The sequence below is a fragment of the Emys orbicularis genome, chromosome 16 (genome assembly GCF_028017835.1).
Source record: "Emys orbicularis isolate rEmyOrb1 chromosome 16, rEmyOrb1.hap1, whole genome shotgun sequence".
NCBI classification, from domain to species: Eukaryota; Metazoa; Chordata; order Testudines; family Emydidae; genus Emys; species Emys orbicularis.
In genome coordinates, this window is record NC_088698.1 from 25,018,888 (window position 1) to 25,046,098 (window position 27,211).

The window sequence follows — 27,211 nt, forward strand, 5'->3', positions numbered from 1 at the left end:
TCAGAGCTCCCCACGGGCGGACGAAAGGGTCTCGCTGTAGATGACGCAGGGGCTGGTTTCTTCGCACAGCTCCAGCTGCACGCTGGATGCGAACCAGCGCTTGGCACAGCCCAGGCTGTAGGTGAGGGTGGTTCGGTAAATGTTCTTGGTGCGTTTGGGGAAGATGATGGTTGTGCTCTGGAACCGCAGGGGCTTCTGTCGGGGCTCGAAGATCAGCTGCGACTTGTAGTTCCTCCAGGTGCAGTTTGGCGTGGCGATGACCGTCTCACTGTAGGCAGTTATGGTGGGGATGGGTCCGTAGAAGATGTCGTCCCTGTAGTGTTTCTCTGAGTCATATTTCACCTCCGAGTTGCATCTGAAAAGGGCAGCGAGAAGTCAGGCAGCGAAGGGAGCGCATAGGACAGGAGGGCTCTGTGCTGACCCGCTCCTATCTTCTGCCACGATCTTGCCCCAACCAAAGCAAATGGTGCTCTAGGGAGGGCTGGGCAGATGGACCCTCTGGCACAGAGCAGCAGCAGAATGCCCTTGCTGCAACCACAGGTTTGCAATAGCCATCTCCGTTGCTGCAGCCACCCATCTCCTGGTTGTTCTGCTTAGTTGTGAATCCATGATCCCAACTCCCCATGGGTGGTGGGGCACAGGGATCCCCGCTGGAGCCTGGCTGCCTGCCATAGAGAGGATTAGGACCCCCTGCACAGGCACATGGGTTCCTGCCCCTTTCCCTGGACAGCAGAACAGCTCTGGTTTGGTTGCTTCACAGTGTCATCCCTGCTCCCTCCTTGGGCCTTAGGGTTGTCCCGGCCCTAAGCCAGGATCCCTTTTAGCTGAGTTCCACAGTGAGAGCAAGCCCAGACACAGTGGTGAAGGGCACAGCTGTTGGCCACTTGTTGCTGGTGCCCCGTGTGTGGGAGGCAGAGGAGTTGGAGAGAAACAGATGTTCAGCCAGAGGCTGGAAGGGTGAGCCTCGTCAAGGATTCCTGACATTTTAGGTGCATCCGGGGCCCACCCCTGCTTTTCCACCACGTGGTGTGCTGGCTTCCTAGTCTCTACCCGAAACACATCAGTGGTCTCTGGCAGAGCTTCTGCGGCTAGTCTCTTGGAGCATTGCCATCAACCATGATGGCAAAGGGTTCCCTTGATTCTTAAATCATGCTGCATAAGGGAACAGATTGTCATCATGCAGCACACCACCTTCCCCTGGCATTGTGCCGGAAAGAGGCAGCCCTCCCTTACGGGTAGTGCACAGGGAGCATGGGAAATGGACATGCAAGCTGGGTTAAAACTGCCTCTATTGGTTCATGCTCCTGTACTCCTAATGGGGACCCTTAGGTGGCCCTAAGGCGGATGCCTTTCTGGTCTCTGCTGTGCACCAGTGTCAGCTCCTGCCCTCACTTGGCAAGAAAATAACACCCTGGACATGGTTATTAAAGGGAGCTAGAGGGGGCTTGATTGAGTTGTTTAACACCTGCTGCCCATCCCTCCCATATTAGAGCAAAGGGTCACCTGCCTAGAGCAACGACAGCTTGATTTACATGTCACCTAGAGCACAAAGCCATTGCCCCCAAACTAGGCTGCAGTAGGGAAAACGGGAGTGAAGTGACCCAGCACAACCTCAAAAAGCTGTGCCAAATGGGTAGAGGAAATCCTGAGCTAGCCATAAACCAAGGAGCATGAGGGAGTGGATGGAGAGTGCTTGATGGTTTGGGTTCTACAGAAACGCCAGTGATGGGTCCAAACTAGGGCTGTCAATTAATCGCAGTTAACTCACGTGATTAACTCAAATCTAATCATGATTTAAAAAATTAATCGCAGTTTTCATTGCCGTGTTAAACAATAGAATACCAATAGAAATTTATTAAATATTTTTGGGTGGTGGTCTACATTTTCAAATATATTGATTTCAGTTACAACACAGACTACAAAGTGTACACTGCTCACTTTATATTATTACTTTTGATTTCAAATATTTGTACTATAAAAATGATAAACAAAAGAAACCGTATTTTTCAATTCACCTCATACAAGTACTACAGTGCAATCTCTTTATCGTGAAAGTGCAACTTACAAATGTAGATTTTTTTTTTGTTACATAACTGCACTCAAAAACAAAACAATGCAAAACTTTAGAGCCTACAAGTCCACTCAGTCCTACTTCTCGTTCAGCCAATTGCTAAGACAAACAAGTTTGTGTACATTTATGGGAGCTAATACTGCCAGCTTCTTCTTTACAATGTCACCTGAAAGTGAGAACAGGCGTTCACATGGGACTTTTGTAGCCAGCACTGCAAGATATTTATGTGCCAGATATGCTAAACATTCGTGTACCCTTGCATGCTTCGGCCAACATTCCAGAGGACATGCTTCCATGCTGATGACACTCATTAAAAAAATGAGTTACCGTAATTAAATTTGTGACTGAACTCCCTGGGGGAGAATTGTATGTCTCCGGTTCTATTTTACCCGCATTCTGCCATATATTTCGTGTTATAGTAGTCTCGGATGATGACTCAGCACATGTTGTTCATTTTAAGAACACTTTTCCTGCAGATTTGACAAAACGCAAAGAAGATAACAATGTTGAGATTTCTAAAGATAGCTACAGCACTCGAACCAAGGTTTAAGAATCTGAAGTGCCTTCCAAAATCTGAGAGGGGTGAGGTGTGAAGCATGCTTTCAGAAGTCTTAATAGAGCAACACTTCAATGCAGAAACTACAGAACCTGAACCACCAAAAAAGAAAATCAACCTTCTGCTGGTGGCATCTGACTCAGATGATGAAAATGAACATGTGTTGGACCGCACGGCTTTGGATTGCTATCGAGCAGAACCCATCATCAGCATGGACACATGTCCTCTGGAATGGTGGTTGAAGCATGAAGGGACATATAAATCTTTAGCGTATCTGGCATGTAAATATCTTGTGACGCCAGCTACAACAGTGCCATGAGAACACCTGTTCTCACTTTCAGATGACATTATGAACAAGAAGCGGGCAGCAATGTAAACAAACTTGTTTCTGCGATTGGCTGAACAAGAAATAGGACTGTGTGGACTTGTAGGCTCTAAAGTTTTACATTGGTTTATTTTTTAGTGCAATTTTTTTGTACATAATTCTACATTTGTAAGTTCAACTTTCATGATAAAGAGATTGCACTGCAGTACTTGTATTAGGTGAATTGAAAAATACTATTTCTTTTGTTTTTTACAGTGCAAATATTTGTAATAAAAATATAAAGTGAGCACTGTACACTTTGTATTTTGTGGTGTAATTGAAATCAATATATTTGAAAATGTAGAAAACACCCAAAAATATTTAAATAAATGGTATTCTATTATTGTTTAACAGTGCGATTAATTGAGATTAATTTTTTTAATCGCTTGACAGCCCCAGAAAATCCCAACCCAAACAGGGAGCAGCTGCAAGGTCTGGTTCACGCTACCTACACACAACGAGCACGGCGGGGCTCGGCCACCATTAAGTTGGGGATAAAAAATAGACACCAAGTTCATTAACAATGGCTCTTCTAGCCTTGTTGGTTTCTCTATCTATATTCCATTGTGCACCTAACCTTCTCTACTTGCTCATGTGCATAAGCCAGTAACCCTGGAAGGTAAATCTCCTTAAACTGTATGCTCTTTGGGACAGAGACTGTCTTTTGTTTGTTCTGTGTCCGTACAACATCTAGCAGCATGGGGTCCTCGTCCATGATGGGTTCCTAGGTGCTACAGTTATACAGACGATAATAAAAAATCTGGTTTTAGTAAAGCTTAGACTGTAGGGAACTGTGGGACTTTCATGCGTTTTACTGCTCCAAACCTTTCAACTGCAATCAGCAGGTAAGGAATTTGCAGCTCTGTGAAAAAAGATTAAAAGCTGGGTGTGTCCACGTCAATTACCTCCACCCTGGAGGGAGCCTGGAGGATTATGTGGCACACGTAACATGATCTGCCTTAATGTATTTTGCACAGCTAGGTGTGTAAGCAAGCAAGTCGCTTGGTGCACATAAAACAAGACTCCTGTGTAATCGTCATAAAAACATGCCTGCCAGCTGTTCCTGGATAACCAGACATTTATCCGGGTACGTTCCCAGGACAGTCTTTGTGTGGGTTGTATTCACAACCTCCCCCTCCCTCTAATTATTACCACAAGCTGGGTGAGTAACCATACTGAAAATGCACGTTGGTGTTTTTAAAGTGAATTCCAGGCTGGCAAGAAGAGACCCAGACTGTGAGCCCTGGTACCGTGTAGGCAGCAAAGCACCAGCCTTCCAGCATTGAATGTCAGCAGGCCTCTGTCACGGGCTAGAAGGACTGCCCTTAGGGGCAGAGGATAGACTGCCCCATGGAGATGGATCTAACCTTGGCCTCTCTGTTGCGAGCAGCAATAAAAATGGACGCCAGTTATGGAGACCACCAGCTCGTTCCGCGTTGGCCACCAAACAGCATTCCAGATGGTAATGGTTTTCTATCCCGGCCTGCGCTGGATTTGATATAATCTGGAAATGAAGACCTCCATCTCCTATTACCAACCCCGGAACCACCCTCGCTTCCACCACCCCTGTCAGTTTCTTTTTAGTTCAGGAATTAATCTCCCACTTCCTCCTCCCCTTCACCCCTAACGAAATAACCGTGACACCCATTGATAAACACCGTTAATCTTTTGCAGAAGAAAATGTACTGGGGGAGGGAAGAAACCCCTCCATATGTACCTAATTTCCTGCACAGGTTCAGGGTTGACCTCAATGCTTTCGCCAAAGAACACCGGGAACATTCGAGGCCTCATCTCTGGCACAGAAGAGTTCACAAGAAGGTAAGGCATCTACAGGAAAAACAGGGAAAGAACAGCACATCAAGCATTAGGACACAGCAGAATGCTGCTGGTGTTATTTACGACATACACTGTTCAGTCATTGAGCATGCCACCGGCGCTATGGCCAAATTCAACCCTGGTAAAGGTGGGCGCAACTCCTCTGAATTCAGACCCCCCTGGGTTCATGCTCTGCTGGGACTGCCCAAGAAGACGTCCCCTGTGGCAGGTGCTTTTTGTGACGTGGACACGGGCTGGAGAGACAGCACCAACTCATGTCAGACTGCTGGTGGTAATGGCTTTACATGACAAGGGGCCAAACTTTGCTGCCAGCTAGACTGGTGTAAATCCCAGGTAACTCCACTGACTTCCATGGAATAACTGTGGATCCACCCTAGTGTAAATAAGATATTCTGGCCAATGACTTCATTGGCATTGCACTCAGTTGCACCGGGTCTGAATTTGCCCCTCCCACTCCCTCAAGGCCCTTTAACTCCCACTTACAGTCCCTCTTACTTCTGGGAGCAGAGTAGGGCTCGCAGTGGTTATCCAGTAGATCTGTTCATGTCAGTGCATGGGGAGAAGGGATTCTTCCTTACTCAGGTTACAAAGCTCAAAGGCTCATTTCTCAAAGGGTGGGGCCAGATCCTCAGCTAGTGCATGCTGGGGTAGTTCCTTTGACGTCAACACCAATTTAAATCAACCCCCGAACTGGGAGGTGCAAGAATAGGCGCTTCACGGACTCTGATCGGCTTTTCAAGTGGTTTGGCCCGATGGTGCATCCCCACTAACCCTGTCTGTACTTATGTGGTTGCTTTCATTTCTCCCACCCTGGTTGCAACACCAGAATTAGCATTACACAGCTGAGCCTCTGCCAGCACCACCCTAGACACTGCCAGTAGCCATCCCATCGCAGTGCCTCCTTCTGAGCGCCCAGCCCTGATGTAAGCTGATCTAGCCCTACAATCCAGGGTCGCCTCGCTACCCTGCAGATCCTTTCATTTGGAATGTTATCCCCTTCCCGTATATCTTTTTCATTTGAATTATTCTTTTCTTCCCTTATTGCTCCTGCTATTGTGAGCCAGTGAGACTAGATAGTTTTCATGTGGGGTCCCCTGCTCAAAATGGGCCTGATCAGCAAAGTTCCAGATCTGGAGGTGGATCTAATGTTTGGGAGGGGTGAGGTGGTTCAGACCTGCTGTGGGTCCATCTATGTTTCGTATATTCCTTCCTCTCCTGCTGCTGCTGATCTACATAGGATGAAGCCTGCCTGGATACTCACTGCTCAACCTCTGTCTTGAAATGTCGCTGCCCAAGGATCATGAGGAAAATCCTTCCTGGGGCGGGGATCTAACAAAGCTTTGAGTCTCAAAACGTTTTCCAGTAAGCATTGCGCATGAGCGCCTCAGTGGCTTTGTTTCCCCCAATGAGTGCCCTGTTCTGGGGCAGTACATAGTGATGCACTAATGCCCACTTACTCCAACAGGAATGGAGGAGTGAAAACATAGGCCACATTCCCCCGCCTGCTATGTCCACCTTGTGCAGGGTAAGCGTCTCCCGCTACCCCTCCTCCACCAGGGGGAGTGTCAGGGCGTGGCAGAGCAGAGCTCCATTGCCCCCAATGCTCCTTCGGAGTATGGACCCTGGGGGGCTGCAGCTCCAACTTGCACCGGGGCAGGGCAGCTCTGCATCAGGGAGCTGCAACTAGCCCCCTCTCTTGGAACGGAGAATCCAGCCTGATGTACCTTGATTTGGGCTATTCACCCCTGCAGCTGAGTAGCCCCTCCTGGTCCTTGCTCCTCGCTAGAAATACTGCAATCCCCAAATGTCCAGGGGACCTGCAGGGAGGCAGAGCGCCTACCGCTGAGTTCAGCAAACAAGCCATTCACTGCCCCACAGCTGTTTCTGCTTTTTCTGCACCAATGAACACCTCCTGGAATGTTTGTTCCTCTAGCCTAGGAGACCACATTCGGACATGGTGGAGATTAATTGGTGCCTTTCGTTATATTTTCTCAGCCTTGTGAATCTGGGGCTTTAAAACAAAGTGACATAGAGCACTGGGATAGACTCTGAGCACCTTGGGAATGTAGCTGCTTTGCAACTTCTACATGGGACGATGTCAGAAAAACTAGGTTCGGTGGGGAGGGCACAAATGGTAGATAAGTACCCAACTCCCATCGAAAATCAATGGGATTTGGATGCCTTTGAAAATCTGTCTTTTAGTCTTAAATGTTAGTCGTCAGTGGAAATCGCATCCCATTCTATAATAAAGTCAATATCCTGAACATCTAGAGCGCCTCCCTGCTGACTATTTGAAACTCACTTTGCAAACATTTCAGCCTCAATATCTTCTTAGTGAAGCAAACTAACAATGGGCAAACACCAAGGATTCCCCTTTATCCAAAGCACCAACGTTCAGGGGTTCAGACAAATAATTCTCAGTTTGACTCGTCTCTAAAGCAAACTAAATAAAATGGATTCAGACAGCTTGGGGAACACTGAGGGATTCCAAATTTCTAGTTACTCTCTTATCCTCTATCAAGAAACACGTTCTTCCTCTCTCTGTATTCCTCCCCGAAGTACGGAGTAAATTTGTGCATGCCCTACATTTTAGATTTTGACCCAGTCATTTATTCAGAACCCTCGAACACCTTAGTAGCTGTTCATACATAAAGCCTAATGGGAAAATAATCATCTACATGGTCTGATTGATGATCAGTAGGGGAGAAGTATTGGAGGACCCATAAAGTTCTCTGAAATAATGTTGAGACAAAGAGCTTCTTCCAGCAATATAATGTAGCTGTCTATTCTCACAAAGGCCAGTAGCTTCTCTAGCACACAGGAACAGCTGCTTAAGTCTCTTTCTCCTTAGATCTGGGGCCAGATTCTCTGCTGGTATAAACTGAGGTGGCTCCATGGAAGTTACTGGCGCAGAGTTTTTGCACTGAAGGCAATTAACCGTTGGAGCAACTTACCGAGGGATGTGGTGGGCTCTCCATCATTTGAAATTGTTGGGTGTCTTTATATGAGACGTGTTCTAGTGCAACCACAAATTATTGGGCCTACGGCAGGAATTACTAGGAGAAATCTTATGGCCTGTGTTGTACAGGTTGGACTGGATGACCACAACGGTCCCTTCTGGCCTACAAATTTATGACTCTATGGAACTGCTTCAATTTACATCAGCAACAAATCTCTGACCTCTGAAGTTCTTGGCAGGGAGGAGGAGCTTAGGGGTAAGGCATTTTCAGAAATGTGCCACAGGACATGAAGAAGGCTCCCCCTGACCACCAGGAAAACTAATCCTGAACGCCTCTCCAGCATAATGTCCTTAAACATAAGTTCCCAGATCGAGTGAGCTGGCATCTGCTGTCTGGAGCCAGTGCAGCTGCTACGTTAGCTCTGTGGTACTCCCTTGGAGGCTGCCGTTGTGTGTTTCAGTCCCCACAGCCACTTTGCCGTTGGTTTTGATTTATGAAACACAGGAACCTGGTGTCCCTCTAGGGAAATGTCTGGCGGCCTCTGGGCAGAGTTTAAAGGTGTCTAAGGCAGGTGAAAAACCCTTGAAAACATAATTCTCTCCACCCTGTGCAAGCTGAATCTATGCATGACAGAACCTGAGCCCATTTCTCAGCAGTCGCCCATTAAATAACAGTGAATAGCCTACGAACGTGGAGGATCCACTTGACGGTAGCTGAATGGATGGCTTCTAGCTTCCCTCTCTCTTTGAATTGTCTTTCACCTCTGGGTTCCTTACGGCTGGGTGGATCTGCTGCGATGGTGCACTCGGCCCAACAGGCCGCAGGAAGTACTGGCAGTCTCCAGAGGCCCTGTGCTAAGAAGATCTCTAACTGTCTCTGCAGAGGCAAGAGGTTCTGAGATGCATCAAACTTTGGGGGGCTTAGCCTGAACCGAAAAGTAAGACTTTGGAGCTTCTACTCCATGCCCAGACAACGTAGTTCTAGAAAATAAAAAGCAAGACCTTTTCTAGAGTGAAATTCATGCCTGTGCAGAGGGCCAGCTCCAGGCCTATGCACCACTTAAGTTCCCTGTAAGCCCCCTGGGCCATATCCTCGGGTGATATAAATTGGCATAACTCCACTGACTTCAATGGCACAATCCCGATTTACATCAGCAGACCACCTGGGCTTAAGTGGTGCGTAAGCTGAGAGCTTTTGCTTTTGACTGGCAATGAAGTTTCAGCATTTCATCTGAATTCTCAGGACCACAGACTCCAGTTTATCGCGTTGCTCTATTACCAGCCAGTTCTTTTTAAACCAGTGAGATTAAAAAAAATCCCTCCTTTTATCAAATGTTGCTGCTCCATCATCGATAATAGCCAGTATTTGCACAGTGCTATGGAAAAGGCTTGTCTGCACTGACTTTCATCTCCTATCCAAATGGGAAAGGTCATTCCTGCTTATTCCTGGCTCACATTCAACACTCACGAGGAAGGGGTGGGCATTTCTATTTGTAAATAAAGCTCTTTGCCTTTTGCATGTGATTCTTTTACAGGGCTATTTTCCATGACAGTATAACGTGCCTTGCCTTAGATCGGTATGCTAGCTTTCACCTCTTGTCTGTGGCCAGTGCTCTGTTTGAAAGCACCTAATCTGCAAGGGTTTTTTGTTGTTGTTGTTTGTTGTTGTGGGTGGGGGCGGGGGAGGCAAATTGGACGCAGACACATTTGTAGCATCGGATAACTGCAAACATGCACCTGCAAACCATTGCAGATTGCTTCTACTTGAGTGGGAAGCAGAGCTGGGAATATGCATCCCTCAATATGCACCCATTGGGAATGCGCAAACGAGAGAGAAACGTAACTAGCTGTTGGGTGCTCTCAGTGTGACCTGCACAGGCAGAAGTAGTAAAATGGAAAAGAATAACATGATGAAGACTGTTTAGACACAGCCTGCTCTACTAGGTGCCTTCTTGTTCTGTAACATCAGCAATCAGCATGTATTTTTAGTGCAAAAGAATTTGCTGGCTTTGTCTTGTTTTTATAATTCTATGACCAAATTTATCCTTGGCATAACTCCATTGATTTCAGTTTGGTCCCCGATGTTTGTAATCTAACCCAGTCTATCTAGATGGAATCTAACAATCAGAGAGCAGGATGGGACGTAAGCGGGGGATGGGGGGGTCAGATAATCCCACATCTACTCCTGAAGGGTTCTGACCACTATCAAAGACAGGATACTGGACTACATGGACCTGGGGTCCGATCCAGTGGGGGAATTCCTATGTTTCTAATCAGCCAGATCCTCAGCTGGAGTAAATCACTATTGCGCCATTGATTTCAGTAGAGTTACACTGATTTTACACCAACTGAGGATCTAGGCTGTGCCCATGGTCATGATATCAGAGCAAAGATTTATCAAAGAGCCTGGTTTCTCTTTACTGGTAGCTAAGGTCAGGAGATTGTCGGCATTGGGATCCCCAGGGTTGGACTGTGTGAAGATGTGGATGGGATCCCTCCAAGAGGAGAGCGTGCTGGGTGCAGTGCCAGGCACAGACCTGGATAGACAAAATAATGTCTATAGAAATGAGCATTTTCAAAACATCCAGGGCGAAATTCTGTTTGCGTGGGACAGAAGGGAGGAATTTTGCCCCCGCAGTGAGGAACAGACTTGAATGGATAAATGGCTTTTTATTACCTTGTTGGAGGATTTGCACAGTGCTGGTGCCAGCCCTATAGTAACTGACTAGTTAGTGGGAAAGAGGGAAAGAAATGCCTAAAACAATACTTCAGTGCTCCGGCTAACTGGAGGGACAGATGCTGGCAAGGTCTATTTGAGAAGAACAATGAGCAATGCAAAACGGGTAGAAGACAACCTTCTCCCCAGCCCTCCACAGGGCTTTCCCAGCTGATATCCAAATGATGTGCAGGAATTACCTCGCCACCATTCGACAGAACAGGATGCAGTGCAAAGAACACTGGCCCCTACTGAAATTACAGCGGGAGTTCAGGTGGCAGAGTGTAATTTTCAGGGTTAGACTCTGACCAGCCCCCTGGGGCTAACACCTCTGTCCTGACACAAAGTGCCCCTGGATCTTTGAGAAGCCCACAAGAAGCTGGGGCTTTTCAGATGGCATCTCCGACAGTACAGCAGCCCCCAGCCACATGCCGGGGCATTGGTTTGGAACTGACCCAGAGGGGAAAGCACCTGCCTATTGAATTACCAACTCTCTTTCCAGCATCATCTAGATTTTCCTTGGCAGGATTCCATCCTCCTCCTCAGCCTGTCCAACCCTGCTTAGCATGTGTGAGCTGACAGGATGACAGCACGAGAAAACAGAGCTGGAGCAGCTATACATGCTACATCGCAGCCCTCAAGGAGACTCAAGCTCAGCTTGCTTTGGCCTATGGCTACACGGTTATTTTAAAATCTAAACAGTTGAGTTGATGTCATGTGCATTTGCCATCTCCTACAGTGGGCAAGGAAAGCTGCTGTCACAACCAAGGAAGCCGCTTTGGCACCCAAAACCAGATTTCCAGCTACCCTGCAATCAAACACTTCACGCTGTCCTATTTCCCCTGAAACCATCACCCTGCAAAGACTTTGCATGTGGTAGCTCCGCTTTTCCCTGCACTGTTTCCTGCAGAAGCGTCCATCTTAGGGCATGCGCAGAAGACTAAAACTATGTATAGAGGCAATTCCCGCCATGATTCAGTTTGTTCTTGGCATGCTATTAACTCCACTCTATCTGACTGGATATAGGTAGGTATTAATACTGCACTCATCACCACGGCATCTTGTCCTTCTCATAATTGGATCTGACACATGAACCTTTGGAGGGAACCACACAAAATATAGTTGAACTGAAAGTATTAAATAGTAAGGGGGAAATGTGCAAAAGCATCTAAGGGATTTAGGAGCTCAATTCCTGTTGATTTTTGAAAATGTCTCCCTAAATCAGAGACACAAGGTGGGTGAGGGAATATCTTTTATTGGAACAACTTCCGTTGGTGAAAGAGACAAACTTTTGAGCTACACAGAGCTCTTCTTCAGGTCACAGTGGGCAAAAGCTTTGGCTCCAGCATCTTAACCAACATGCCCACTGTATGTTATCAAACCATTTGATCAAAGAGCTAGTCAAAGACCTGGACCATTGATCAAAATGCTGCCAGTGAGGGATGAATCTCATATACTAGGTCGGTCAAGTGTTGTCTTACTCTGAATTTGAAGTGACGGGAATATGTGTTCTTTACTTCCACTGCCAAGAGGGAAAGGAACTTTTACTAAAGTGGAACTATTTGGAATTCAGCTGCCCTTCATGTGCTAGCTGGTTTCAGTGAACCTGTCCGATAATCCCTGTTGCACTTTAGCCAACGCCAGTTCATTACAGCGCTGAGTAACAAACTTGGTGACAAGGTAACTGGGAGCATTCTTGAGGGATTAGCACATTAGAAGTCCAGACCTCATAATGTTTCCCCCAAGTGCAGCTCCAGAGCACAATTCTGTTCTCAGCTCTGCACAGCTGATCTCATTCTCCTTACTAACACGCACAAATCGCGTGCTGATTCAAGGGGCATTGTGTGCATCCCAGGACAGTAGGACACTGGAGCCAACATATTCCATGTGACTCAGAGAGCAAGACCATGCCCACAGCACTTCATGTAATCTGCACTTTTGTCCAGACTTGTGTACAAAGGGGGTCTGTGAATGGAGAATGTTAGATAGCTGATTGCACGGTGTGTATCCTGCTAAATCAGATCATGGACACAGCAGCACTAGGTGTTTGTCGAAGTAATTAACTCATTAATACAACAGGGCCCCTCCGCTGGAAACAGGAGCCTGTCACAGGAATTGGAACACTGTCTGTTGCATAGCAAGGGCCCATCCTACACAACTGAACTCAACGGGAGTTTTGCCATTCACTTCAATGGGAGCAGGAACAGGTCTTCAAATGCATCCACTCCTGAATGCTGGTCACGGGACCATTTTTATGCAGGCTATGGAGTTTGCAAAGGTACTGGCAGGGGAATGATCAAAGTAGAAAATGATACATTGGCATAGGTACCAAATGTAAATCAATGTTAGCATTGCTCCTGCAGGCTTAATTTGAGATATAAACTACATATATCTGGGTAATCAATAAAGAACAGAACTGCAGAATGACATGTTGAGCTGGTGATTGCCACTCTTCTACCATCAGAGACAGTCACAGTGTCACAACTAACTACACAAGAACGGCCATGCTGGGTCAGACCCATGGTCCATCTAGCCCAGTATCCTGTCTTTAGACAGTGGCTACAAAGGGAATGAACAGAACAGGACAATCATCAAGTGATCCATCCCCTGTCATCCAGTCCCAGCTTCTGTCAGTCAGAGGTTTAGGGACACCCAGAGCATGGGGTTGCATCACCAACCATCTTGGCTAACAGCCATTGATGGATTTATCCTCCATGAACTTATCTAATTCTTTCTGAACCCAGTTATATACCCTTGGCGTTCACAACATCCACTGGCAATGAGTCCACAAGTCCAATCATACAACTGCTGCATGAGAACTCTCTTGAAGTCACTTAGAATTCTGCATGTGGAGGGCCTAAGTGGCTTATAAAACTTGGCGTACATTGAAAGACCATTCATAAAACACTGCAGTTTGCTCCCACTCTAAGCAATCAAAAACCTTGCATAGTGACGAGGACACTAAATAGCAGCACTTGTTTTATGGAGCCGCTCTTTGGAGGAATCCCAGCTGAGGTTCTGTTTGTCCCTACAGCATTCAGAGTTCTGAAGCATCTTCCCTTCCATCTAATCTGTAGTTACTGAGTGAAGAATGGGGATTAAATTAAATGTGTCCATCTCTGTATCTTCATTACATCAGAGTTAGTGGCAGATGTTCCTGGAGTTAAGGTAGCAAAACAGTTTCCAACCTAAACTCCCTATTTTCACACATTCGCAGCCAAAGCTGGTTTAAAAAAAGGGGGGGGGGATTTTGTGATTTTTTTTTTATTTTATTTTATTTTAAATTTCACAGTTATTTTGAAATCTGAAATTCCAAAATTATAAAAGGGGGAATCTGCTTTATACTTGTTTGAAAAATGAGGCAGTTTCACCAAAATTTCATCAACATTTTCCCCACCTCCAATTTCAGCAATATTTTGAGATTCAAAATAATGTTGCTCAGCGCAACTTCTAGCTTTCCCAAGTGTTTGTCTCTGGGGCTGAAATGTGACATGCCTGGTGTCTGCCAGAGGCTGGATGGTGGGGGAAGGTTTGAGCACAATCCCGGCAACTGGGCCAACCGAGGCACGGGCAGGGGAAGTGAGCGGTCTCAGATCACACAGCAGGTCAGCGATCATGCTGGGAATAGAACCCAGGAGTCCTGGCCATTAGACAGTGCTACCTCCCAAACAGCCCTTCATGATCCATAAGGAAAGCAGAGGCCAAGCCTATGGGTAGAAATGAAAATACATATTGGATATTTGTAATCCACACCCTTTGGATCACTGGTGTCCTCTGACATGCAGCTAGGTGTTCCTCCCCTCCTCTGACGCTCCCATCAGCATCCCCCTGAAAGTCACCACTCTTACACTCTGTCCAGGGATGGGATTGCTCCCAAGAGTGCACCTGGGAGAGGGCTCAAGAACAAATTAACCCTGTGCAGAGTCAGCACCAGGCCCATACAACTTCTGCCTGCAAACCAGCACTTCAGTGGTACATCTGCTCTGCGAAGGGGTGAATTTCATCCCAAAGCACGTCTTTAACAAGGGACAGAATAGACTATTTTCTTTCTAGTAAAGAATTTGCCCCTAACACCGAAGGGTTAAAATGTTACTAAAAAACTTAAGTTATTTCTTGTTTGGCAGCATTTTTCCCCTCTTTCTCAACTCCTGTGCCTTTCAGGCATGTAAGGGCCTGGGCAGCTAAGCTCTGCTTTTGAAAGCTACCCCATGATAAACACACACAAAAAGGGTTCCCCAGACAGGTGTTCAACCCCCTGCCCTGAGCTGTGTTTTATCTATTCCGACATAAGTATCACTAAGGGTTACTATGCAGGGACAACTGGCCATCAGCTTAATATCTGCTGGAGGATTAGGAGAAATGCACCTGAATGTTTGGCGTATATAGCGTGGTGAAACCTGTTCAGAACAATTGCATAAATAAGCCAGTACGGAGACTGGAGTTCCTCTAGCCACGATAACCATGGGGCAGGGTCTGTCCTTTTGTTCTGTGTTTGCACAGTGCCTAGACCAGTGGGGTCCTGGCCCGTGATTAGGGCTCCTAGGCGCTACAGTAACACAAATAATAAAGAAGAGAATCAGGCGAATACTTAGCCCTATTAGAACGCCTTGTGCTCAGAGACTCGAGGCATTTTCCAGAAGGAAATGGATTGCAGATTGGGAAGCTAGGAGGGGAGCCTTTCCACCACAAAAAGTGACAACCCTGGCACCCCTTTTGCCCCCAAGCCCTTACCAACCACACCAAAAAAGGAAATTAATAGAATCTAAAAAAGGAACAACAACAAAATCAACCCCCTACCCCGTACGACTTTAGACTCCGAAAAGAGAGCAAAGGCTCCATGAAGTCTACTAGGGACTTCGCTACTGCTATTGATTTTATGTGGAAGAGGCTCAGATCCTATGGTGATGGGCAGCAGTCTGAAACAGGTTGATCGATATGAACCAAAAGAAGAAATCACTTGCCCGAGTGTCAGAAGTAGGAACTGAATTCAAGTCACCAGCAGCCTCTTCTAGCTAACCCCCGTACTAATCTCTTTCCAGATTTCACGTGAACATACTGGTCCATGAAAATGTCATTTTCAGCAAGCTGACATTTACAGCAGTAATGAAATATTTGCCTGAGTTATTCAGTGGAGATGATACATCTACATCTGTTTTAACCGGTAAGATACACTTGGTTAATAGATGATTGTGCATTGCTAATGTCTTGATGTACTGGAGATTACAAGCCCTGTTATTCATGCAACTATCATGTTCCCAGAAACAGGACAGGTTTCATTTGGAAGTGATAACAGTCAATGGAGACATCAAATTGAAAGCGTGGCGGGTAGTCCTAGTGTTATGGAATATTTAATTTTAGATAATTACATCCTGCAGCTCTCAATCAACTTTCTGTTTCAAGTGGGAAATGTATGGTACTTAACTTCTAGTCCAAAAGAGCTATATAGTGATGCAGTGGGGTGTCAACTAGCTGAAAGGTTCCACCCTAGAGGTGGCTACATTTTCATAGCCGGTGAAGTGATTCCTGTATATCTATCTAAAAATTATGTGCCAAATCCTGCAGTCTTTACTCTTGCAAAACTCCCCCGATTTTATTTAAATTCTGTGTATGTTTTGCCTGAGTAAAGACGACAGGATTTGGTTGTGGCATGCCTATCTGTCTCTGTGTGTATATCCGCGCAGCAGCTGGGAGCGTGCTTCCCAGCTCGGGTAGGCAGACGCTCACTAGCTCTGCTCAAGCTAAGGTGCTAAAAAGAGCAGGATGGTGGCGGCCCGAGTACCATCCTGCCCAACCCCAGTGGGTCTTGGGTGGCTAGCCCAAGTTGCTGCCCATGCTGCCACGGCCACACTGCTATTTTTCAAGCTAGCACACGCACATGTACCTGAATGGCGAATTAGATCTCCCAGCAGCTGTGTACATACCCTGTGTTCTCCCTCACCCGCAGGGTACGTGCAGTGTTTGGGGCCAGATGTTCAGCCTGTGTAAATCAGTGCATTCAACGGAGCTGTGCAGCCGGATGGCAGCTGAGATCTTCCCCTACGTATTTAATTTTCAAAGCATTTGGGGATCTTTGGGGCAATGGACACTATATCCTAGAAAGACTTTAGTACAGAAAGATGGATCCGTGTAGCTATGAAATGAACTGAGAGCTGCTTGCCCAAACTAGGCAGATGCAGTTCCGTTCCTGCAATTTGTGTTCTGGCATCCGGAGACACTCCTCTGGTGGGGACTAGAAAAGAACACTACATCCCTTCAGAGAGACCCTGTATTTGACAGACAGGAGGGGCTGGGCCCTGCTTTACATGCAGGCCTGACATTTTGGGATTCCCACTCGTGACTGCTAGGAGTGAGATATTAATCAACACACAGATGCAAAGGTTAGTTGGAGCAGTCTATAAACAAGACCATGTTAGCCTGGTGAGTAACTGGAATGCTGAGCTGGCATATGGTTTGTAGATTAGGCAGTGCCCAAGGCCTGCCAGCTCTCTCCTGCCAGGGATATTTCAAAGAGGTGGCGAAATGGGCCCAGATTCATATAAGAGGCGATGAGGTGGAGCAAGAGCTGGATTCTGGCAAAAAGGGGTGCAGGGCAGAGAGGGAGGTGAGACTGGAAATGAATGCCAATCCCATCAGCATGAATTCCAAAGGCTTCCTGTGGGGTATGGGTGGGGCTCGGATGTGGCAGGGTCTCATGGCTTCAGAGGGGGGCATGCTGCTATTTGGAATGGGGGGAGGGAGGGAGGGATTTACAGGGAGCCTCACACCTCTGTGAACTTTCTTCAGGGATCTCAGGATGTGTGGGGGTTTGAAGGGCCACCAAACTCCAGCTCCTAGAAGGGATGATGGCTTTTCCACTTGACTTAGGCCCTGCTGCAGCTTTCGATGTGTGTGTGTGTGTGGGGGGGGAGTAAACTGGCCCCTAAGGACCCAAAGTTGATGGGACATTTGGCCTGGGCAAGGCCTGACAGATGCATTATCCCCCGACACACACACACACACACACCTACCTCACCCCGAAGGTACCTTCCACGCATGGATCGCCTCCATCCATGCTGTCTCCATGGCACCATCTCCCCCAGAGGGCCCGTTGTGGGGTAGGAGGCGATATCCTAAAGGGACTGGCATGCACATTGCCCCATCTTAGCAGGCATGCCAGTGAACTGGGGATGGGTGGCATAGGAAGCCATGGATTCTGGGGGCTAAATATCCTGCTCATTCCATGGGCATGAGGTGGTGGTGGGGAACCCACACGCCTTACATGGAACATTGTGATTTCCAACTCGTTCTCCCCTCTGTCATGGACTGTCCCATGGGACAAATTTTCCCGGAGTAAGGATTTGATCCAAAGGGCTGTATCTGGACCTCAGTTATTTACGTAGAATACCCTGGGGTGGGGACACTTCTCATGTGGAGTGACAGGGGTGTTGCTTTGGTTAAATTAGCGGACAGTGATGTATCAGCCTTTCAGATAACAAGGAACCTGTTGCAAACGGGACAGTGCTGGGAACAGACGGCCCTGCCCTCCGTGGCTCCCAGATGACAGGCCTGCTGCCGAGGGAGCTGGGGGAGCTGTGTCTGCAAATTATTTTGACAAAGGGCCAAGCACATCCAAATAAATTTGACAGACTTTTTTTCCACATGCATAGTGGGGCAAAAGCAAAATAGAGCCGTTTGACTCAGTGACGCAGCACATACTTGCATCCAGACAAATGGGTACGATGCTTCCCACTCTCGGCCCAGGCATGGACCCAGTTCTTTATATGCTGAGGTACCAGTAAGCATCAGCAGCCAAGCTAAGCAGAGAACGTACGCGTTTCCAAAGGGGTGTGGTGTAGAGCTACAGTGCCACTTCCATAGCGCCTTCTACCTTCCAGACACGAGGAAGGCCCCATTCCTGCAAGGATCTCCATGTGGGCAAATCCCCATTGAGTCCAATGGGGCTTCATGCAGGCACAAAAGTCTGACTGCAGAACTCTTTACACGATCAGGGGCTTTGTGAAGGCTCACGACTCCCCTATGAATGAGGTATCATCCCCATTTCACACGTGGGGAAACTGAGGTATAGTGGGTCTGGGACTGGACCAGAGTGACACAGTTCCTGACTCCCAGCCGTGTGGTTTAACCACCCATATCCTTCCCTGTTTTCATCCTCTGTCTTTCACCGCCCCCCTTGCCCCAACACCACATATGAGCTCTGATCAGGGCCCATTTCTGCTGCTTTGTTTTATGTTAATGTGAGCAAATGATTCAGCACCGAACACCTCTAGCCAGATCACGCACATTCCCTCTTTTGGGGACAGAATTTCTGGGCCCTCTGAGAGAGCTGTGGATTGTGTGTCTGTGCGGGGAGGGGGACAACTCCCACCTGCATACCACATTTCTCTAGCAACTCTCCCTCCCCCAGAAAATCCTGGCATCTTATTGCCGTCCCTTTTTGGGACCCCAAAGCTGCCAGAGTCCCCATGTACCATATGCAGCTCAGCGCTGAAGGCAAGTATCACCCAGGAACCTTTTTTAAAGTCGTAAACAGTAAACCCACAAGTAAGTTCTGAGCAGACAACCTTTGGGCCTGATTCTGATCTCATTTCCAAGGGTGTAAATCCACTGAAAACAATGGAGTTATATCGGTGAGCTGAGAATCGGACCCTCCGCATCAGAACTGTATTCCTGGGCAATCTTAGGAGTAAATTTTCTGCGGGGGTAACTGCACTGAAGACTGAGAATCTGCCCCTTGATCCCTGTCCACTTCTTTCTAGCAGCTGTTTTCTTGTGAAAGCTGTTAACCTATGCTTGTTCTTGCAGCTGATATTAGGGGTCTTCCTTTCTGCCTGACATACAATACAATGTATACTTTGTCTTTCTAATACAATGTATGGGATGCTTTGTAACACAAGATCCAATGTGCTTGAGAATAAAAATTAAAAATTCAGTCATCTTTTAAATTTAAAAGATAGCTAAAAGTCACTCTGTATTTCTAGGCTATATACTTCTCATGGGGACACTTGCCCGTACGCACAAAGCAGCTGAAGAATCTCCAATGAATGGGTTACTTGGGAGAATTAAAAGTAAGTTTCCCTGTATTCCAAGCAAAGTCCAATATAATGGTGTTGAGCTTGCGGTATTTATTACTCTGGCTCTAAATTGCCTTTCATATTTTCTTGGATCCCAAAGCTGTAGCCAAATTGGCTGGTTAAATGTGAATAAATGGTGCATTGTCTTCAAAACAAAGTCTGGCTTATTAAAAAGAAGAGTTTTCTTTTTTATAGTTAAAGTTAATCACACCAAACACAGGGAATGTGGACTGTAAACAGAAGAATGTCCCTGGGAAGTACATACAAGATCATTTCAGTATGTATGTCAAGAATTATCCCAGAGCTAGAAAAAATTCTTAAATCTATCTTTAAAGCTGGAACAAAATAGCTGAACCCCAGGAAGATTAAAACTGGAGTTTTTGATAATATTGTAATAAGAAATGCCATGAAATACTTCAACTATTTTTCCAGGTACAACTAGACTTACTGTAATTGTACCTGATCGATTTTTGGAGATTAGGAATATAGCTTATACATATTTTACTGTATTATAGCACAGACTATTCTCAGCTTTATCTCATGTATAAATACCACAAATAATAATATAATAGGTGCTAAACACGCACGATTTAGTCTGCAAATAGCATTAATTATTGATTCACCAATTGCGCATGCTCTCTGATAAACTGCAAAGAGCAGGGCAATTAAAACAGGAGCACAAATTCATGGATTGCATAATTACTCACAGATCTGTGAGTTCTCCTTAAATGGTGAGACGAAAGCTAATTAGAAGCTGACATTTAATAGTATGAAGCAAGCATCATTCTCTATAGTTTTACTTTCTTAACAGAACCAGTTGCAAGCACAGTATTCGCAGAGTGGAAATTAGATGGAGCGAAATTCCATTTATAGAAAAGTAGAATGACAGTCCCATACAAATAAATAACATATTTTACTATTTTGCAGTGTGCCAACTGCAAGTCTGATTAGAGTAAATCTCCACTTATGGTACAGTCCCATGTCTCAAGCACTTGCATTGCTTCCTCCTCCATATTAGCACATAAGATTGCTTTTTATATTAGTGGGTCTGTGTTTCTTCTACACCTACTAGAGCATAAAGCATCCACCATATAACAAGCCTACATCCTAACAGCAAGGGCTCATAGCTAACACTGTTGTAATGTGGTGTCCAGTTGGCAAACAATTATAACATTAACCTCTCAAAATGCTGCCTAATGTTTGTGTGTTCAAAATCAAAGAAATAGCTGGACAATAGAATTTTGTTTTTCCATAAATCTTAGAAAATATTTATTCTACAGGAGTCAAGAAGACCCCAGGAGTTAATTCAGCCAGAGTATTCCGCTATTCCATTATTTGCACCCACTTATACCAAGGTTGAATTTGGTCCCTGATAAGTAAGGTGCCATTTTCTGTACAATCTCCTTTTCAGAGGAGATGACCAAAGAGTGTACAGGGTCTCTGATAACTATCTTGCATGGCAGCTGATCTGACTCCATTGTAGAGTTTTATACATGGTTTTTAGCTGTTTTTCAGTTCATTAATCCCTCCTCACACATTTCATTTTACAAATGCATAACAAGGACCAGATCCTGCAAAGTCTTAGGCATGGGGGTACCCAAGTAGATACCCCCCTGAAGTTAATGAAAACTGTTCCTATGTGTAAAATTACTCACATGTGGGATGAGGCTCCAAGTTTGGAACCTCAATATTTACTTTATGAATTTGTTTTTTAAAATTAAAACCCACCCTATCACTTTGGTGAGCAACAGTTAGTACTCGTGTGAGGACTTTGGCATATTAAGGTGTAAAAGACAGTTTTCAATAAAACATTAAACACATCCTGAGAACCTGAAAAGAAGGTGAACTTTCAGTGCAAATCTGCACGGGGGAAGAAGGTACTAGAGTGGTAACTGAAATTCATAAAGTGTTATTCTTTCCTATGGAGAGCTAACATCTCTACGCTGCATATAGTTTTTACTCTGTATTTAAGCCAATTAAATGTCTGGTTGAATACATCTAAAAATCTGTTTGTTTTTTTAACAGAAAAATGTTTGAAAGAACCTTGGGCAAAATCCTTCCCTCCAGCAACTCCTCCTAAGCCTCAGTCTTTAAAAGCAATTTATAATTCAACAGATTGAAATTGACAAAATGAAGCAGAACAAAAATCATAATAAATCTGCTTAAATCCTCCTCCAACCTCAAACACTTCACAGACCCTTTGTCAAGATGATCAGAATCAGGCTTCTATCTATATAGCTGCTGCCAGGAGTTCCAATAGAGCTGTACTGTTCAGCCATACCATGGATAACTTTTCAAACTGCATCACTCTCTGAAGCACGTTCCAAGCAAATAGCAGTAGCACAGAGCCACCTCTCAAGCAAAAACAACTTCATCCTTTGGAAGAGAACATGAACGTTTCCAAAGCTTGTCTCTGATACCAACGGCCCTGACACATGTACATAAACTGTTCTGAATAGCGCACTGTTCCACGTTCAGAGCAGAAATGACTGTAGCACTGTTGCTTCATGCTCACAAACAAATCAGACTGATTTGGAATGAAACAGTTTCAGCAAGCTGAGAAGCCAGCTCTGGTATGTCTAGTCACAACTTCAGACCTAGCCACATGTAGCATTGCAGTAACCAGCCTTGTACTCTCTCTTACTGTACAGAACCATGTCACCCAGGCCAGTGGTTCTCAGCCAGGGGCACACATACCACTGGGGGTACATCAACTCATCTAGATATTTGCCTAGTTTTACAACAGGGTACATAGAACGCACTAGCAAAGTCAGCACAAACTAAAATTTCATACAGACAATGACATGTTTATACTGCTTTATATACTATACACTGAAATGTAACTACAATATTTATATTCCAATTGATTTATTTTAAATATGGTTAAAAGGAGAAAATCAGCACTTTTTCAATAACAGTGTGCTGTGACACTTTTGTATTTTCATGTCTGATTTTGTAAGCAAGTAGTTTAAGTGAGGTGAAACATGGGAGTACGCAAGACAAATCAGACTCCTGAAAGGGGTACAGTAGCCTGGAAAGGTTGAGAGCCACTGAGCGAGGCTGATTTCTTATTTCTTTCTTTACACTGGAAACTGGAGCATGTGTCTGATATGTTTTAATTAGCAAACCCTTACTATGATTTATCCTCCAGTTCCCAATCCAAACTGCAAATAATTCACCACAGGGAAGTGATGGCTTTGAATGTCCCCAGATCCCCCTGAACTCTGTCACTGGTTGTCCACCAGGGGCCAAACCTTTGCCAGCCAATCCTAACAGCACAGTAAGGAAGTAGGCTGCTGACTGCTTCCACAGTTTGCAGCTGGAGCAGGGGTTCTAGGTTTGAAGTGTAGCTGTCTTCAGGAAGGATTAACCCATGACGTGCTCTGTAAGAGCCTTTTAATGTTTTGCCTCTGGGGTTCACCAGTGGCCCATCTCACCTCATGAAGCCTGGATGAAGAGAGGGATTAATCATGAGGGAGTCTCACTCCTCACTAGAGACCACATCCAGGTCACCCTGAGGTGCAGGGGGTTGGGTTTATAAAGAGGGTCCATTTGTGAAACCCAGATCCAGGTTTGGATCCAATGCTGGAAGCTCCTGGAATCCTGGTTTGGGTCTGAGTCACTCTTCTCATTCCCTGCCTGCCTCTGACACCCAAACAGGGTACTACAAACCCACTTTCTTCCTCCCACCCTTTGTCCCTCTTGTCTATTTGGATTGTAAACTCTCTGGGGCAGATCCCAGAACAAAAGCATCCTGATGTGGAATAGGGGGTGGTCCCCAGTGAAGGATGGAGACAGTTGCCCCACTTAAACCCCTGTGGAGCCAGGAACAGGAACCACCCCAGCCTCTCACCCTTGGGAGGAAGCTGTAGGGCCCCAGGGGGGTGGGAAAGGCTCTTACCACTTTGCCTTCCTTGGCTTCCTTTCTGGGCCCATGTCCTGGGTGATCCGTCCCCGTGCTGCTGCCCCCGATGATCCCGGGAACCAGGGTGTAGAAAGGGGGACTAGGGCTGGGAGGCAGCCCGGAATCCGGACTGTCCAGCAGGCCCTCCCGGCTCTTCTCTTTCAGACTCCCTTCCATTCCTTGCAGGTGCAGGTGGCCCACCATCTCTGGGGGGCAGCGGAGCCAAGCTGAAGAAAATCCGCCTCCTCCCTGAGCTTGAAGGTAGGAGGTGAAGGGCTTCGGGCACGGCCAGGAGCCCCACAGTCCAGCCAAGGAGCCGCACCCGCTCTGGCACTGCTGCCCGCAGCCCGAGCTGATCCTGCGGGGGAAGGGAGCAGAGAGGGCGCATCAGAGACAAGACCAGCCCTGATCCGCTCCCAACCTCGGTCACGCTGGGTGCCCTGCCCCTAGCAAAGCCCAGGGCAAGAGGCTAAAGCTGCCGAAGAAGGTTCCACTCCTGTCCCTAGCCCCGGCGCAGAGCGCACCGACCCTACCGCCGGGGCAGAGTGCACAGCGTCCCCTTCCCCAGCCCTGTCCCCGAAGCAGAGCGCACGTATGAGACCCTCTCGCTCCCTAGAGCAAAGCACACAGGACCCTTCCCCCCGCCCTCCGCCAGGCGCAGATCCCCTGGCTCCCTGCCCTTGGGATACAGCGCACGCTCCCCCATCCCCTTGTCACCAATCGCTGAACCGGGGATAGAGCGCTCGGCTCACCCCGAGCCTCTCTCCTCGGAGCAGAGCGCACGGCGATCCACCGCCCGCCCCTGCACCTGGGCCACTGACAGCGCCACCAGGGCAGGGCGCGGAGAACGCAGGGCACCGACCCGCCCCCCTCCAGCCCCAGCAGCAGCGCCCCCGTCTCCGCCCCGCACGGATCCGCCCCTGTGCTCGGTGCACGGAGCCGGGCAAACTAGCCCAGCCCCCCTCGCCTCGCCGGGCGCGGCCCCGCTCTCCGCACGCGGGGGGGTGCATGGGGAGCAGGGGCACGGATCGACCCCAGGCTGCCTCGCCGGGCCACGCCAGGAGCGAAGCGGAGCCGGGCTGGGGATTGGTGCCCCCCAGTGTTTGGCTTTACACGCTTCCTTCCTGCTGCGCCCCAAACACGCCCAGCAGCAGAGCCGGGGCGACGGGGGCACAGGGCAGGCGGCTGCCCACCGCCTCCCCCTGGCGAGCAGACCGGGAGCCAGCGCTCAGTGTTGGGGAGCCCCTGGCGGCGGGGGGGGGGTGTCCCTCGTGCGTTTGCAAAACGCAAACCTCCCCCGCGCGCACACCCTGCTGCCCCCCGACGCCAGCCGGGCCCGGAGCCCCGCACCCCGCTGCGGGAGGCCGGGTGCGCCCGGAGAACCGGCGGGAGGCGCGGACCCGAGCGCAAGCAGCGGCCGTTTACGTGCGGTGCAGCGAGCGGTCCCCCGCGGCGGGCGGCTCCCCGCAGCAGCAGCCCGGCGGGACTGAGCGCTCGGAACTGGCTCGGCGGCTGCCTGGGCGCGCTCCAGCGCCGGCAGCCAGGGAGAGCTCGCCCGGCCCCGCCGGTCCTGCGCTTCGCAGCTGCCGCTCGGGCGCAGGGGGCTGCTGCCGCCGGAGAGGTATTGGGGAAATCCTGCCGCTCGCTTTGGTTCTCCCCGCCTCCTGCCGCTCGCTGGTTTAGCTTAATGGAGTGGGTGGAGAACCAAGGGGCCCTTCCCCCCTCGAACCCTAGCCCCCCCTTCTGTGCATGTTCAGTCACTTCCCGGGCAGGGGAACGGGCTTCTCGCAGCCCCCTCGCTGGCTTTTTCGGTGCTGTGCATTGTTACTGGCTCAGGCAAGGCCAACACACCCGCCCCTGTAGCCTCCAGGCTTTTTTGGGGGGGAGCTCCCTCTCACCCCCATCCAGCTACCCCATACACTTGTCTGGGTTCTTATTTATAGGCCCATCTACAGGGCTGGGCATTGCCCAGTGGGCTGGAGAGCGGCTCTGAGAGCAGCATTTCCCAGAGGGGGAAGCTGGGGAAGGCGCTTGGAAGATGGGCCTTTAACAACATATGCCAGGCTGGTTTCCTGAAGGCCTAAATCCACACCAGGCCCTTGACTTTAGTGACGCGACACTGATTTACATCAGCTAAGAAGCACTGATCTTACCGCCACATGCCGTGGCTGTAACGTTAGGGTGCCCCAGCACCTCGACCTTTTGGACACCCAGGCTGGGGCTACAATTAAAAGTTAGGTAACCACAGCGACATAGGGCAGGGCTGTGCAAAAGCCACACGGGGAGCACCGTAACTGTGTGTACCTAACTCCCCCTCCCCTCGCACGTAGCTGCAGCTATGGATGGACAAATGCTTCCCATCGTTTGGGGTGGTGGTGTTCCTACACCATCAGGACAACCGCCTTCCGTCGGCTGCGGCTACACCAGGGGTTGTGGCCGTTCCAAAAACTCAGCAAACCAATCTAGCACAACAGGAAAAGCTTTTATTTTTGCTTGGTTTCTGCAAAGATAAACTGCAGAATGGGTTTTCTTACAGCTTACAATGTGGAGAGAATGTGAGTCAGTGTACACCTTGAAGGGGGGGGATAGGGGGAGCTGGCATTAGGTAGTCACCACCTGCCTAGCCAAACTGAGACTGCTGCTTATTGCACCGCATTTCCTCGTCCTCCCGCTGCGTGTGTTCCTCAGGCACCTTTTGCACCTGTGCATAACCTAGATTGTGAGAAATTTGGGGCAGGGCCTGCTGATATGACAGACCAGCTTTCAGGCCCTTTCTTTGCGCTGAGCAGGCCCTTGCCTCGCAAGCAGGCCTGTTAATGTCAACAGGACTGTTCGCTGTGACACCTTGGACCTAATGATGCACAGCACAATGGGGCCCACGGCCTTGATTGGAGCTCCTTGGCACTGTGGTAAGGCAAAACCCACAAGGAGATGTTTTTGTAAATTGGAGTAACAAATGAGGGGGTAATTATCATTGTATGGACTATGTCTGGTACTGACTGTTTGTCGGATCGGGACTGGTAGGCAGGGCCGGCTCTGGCTTTCTGGCCGCCCCAAGCAAAAAAAAAAAAAAAGAAAAACCCGCGGCGGCCAGAACAGCAAAGCAAAAAAAAAACCACCTGCAGGAGCCAGGGTGCAGGGGGACTCCCTGCCCTGCAGATGTGCCCCGGCTAGCGGGGGGCGGGGGAGGGAGCAGGGGGAGAGAGAGAAGGGGGGCGGCAAGGGCTTCAGCAGGGCGCTGCCACGCGGCCCCTCCCGCCGTGTCCCCTGCCAGGAGGGCTCCACACCACTCCGGTCGGCTGGGAGGGAAGGACGCGGACTGCCCTGCCGGGCTTGCTGCAGGGCACTCCCGTCCTCCACGCCACTGCCCCCTACAGGGCGGCCGGAGAGGAACAAAACAAACAAACAAAAAAAGCGGCCGTGCCGCCCTAGGATTGGGCGGAATGCCGCCTCCTACAAGCTGCCGCCCCAAGCACCAGCTTGCTCGGCTGGTGCCTGGAGCCGGCCCTGCAGGTAGGGAAGAGAGAGGGGCTGCAACATAAAACAAATCACGTGGTTTGACTTGGTAGGTTAAGGACCTGGCCTGCTGCTTCCAGGAGGACTTTGACTTTGATTTTTACTCTCCACGGGCCGGCTCTGCCACCCTTACCCACATTGAGTAATGCTTTAGGGCCAGATTTTTAAAGCTATTTGGGCACCTGATATGTCAGGTAGTGCCTACTGGGCTGTTCAAA

The 27,211-nt window shown here is 48.3% G+C and overlaps 1 protein-coding gene across 1 annotated transcript; it reads right to left on the reverse strand.

Moving 5' to 3' along the window:
- RFLNA (refilin A) lies at positions 1-23,681 on the reverse strand. Its single transcript, XM_065418037.1, has 3 exons — positions 23,475-23,681; positions 4,709-4,818; positions 1-355 (listed from the first exon to the last, which is right to left on the reverse strand). The coding sequence occupies exons 1-3, from the start codon at positions 23,679-23,681 to the stop codon at positions 1-3; spliced, it is 672 nt and encodes a 223-aa protein (XP_065274109.1).
- Between the last annotated feature and the right edge of the window lie 3,530 nt (positions 23,682-27,211).

What these genes read in the sequence shown, in the direction of transcription:
- RFLNA (XM_065418037.1), bottom strand. Translation starts at nt 23,681, where the DNA reads ATGGTGGGCCACCTGCACCTGCAAGGAATGGAAGGGAGTCTGAAAGAG. An exon ending in AAGCCAAGGAAGGCAAAGTG is followed by an intron (nt 4,819 to 23,474) that starts GTAAGAGCCTTT and finishes TTTTTCCTGTAG; the next exon opens with ATGCCTTACCTTCTTGTGAA. An exon ending in GAACCTGTGCAGGAAATTAG is followed by an intron (nt 356 to 4,708) that starts GTACATATGGAG and finishes TGCCCTTTTCAG; the next exon opens with ATGCAACTCGGAGGTGAAAT.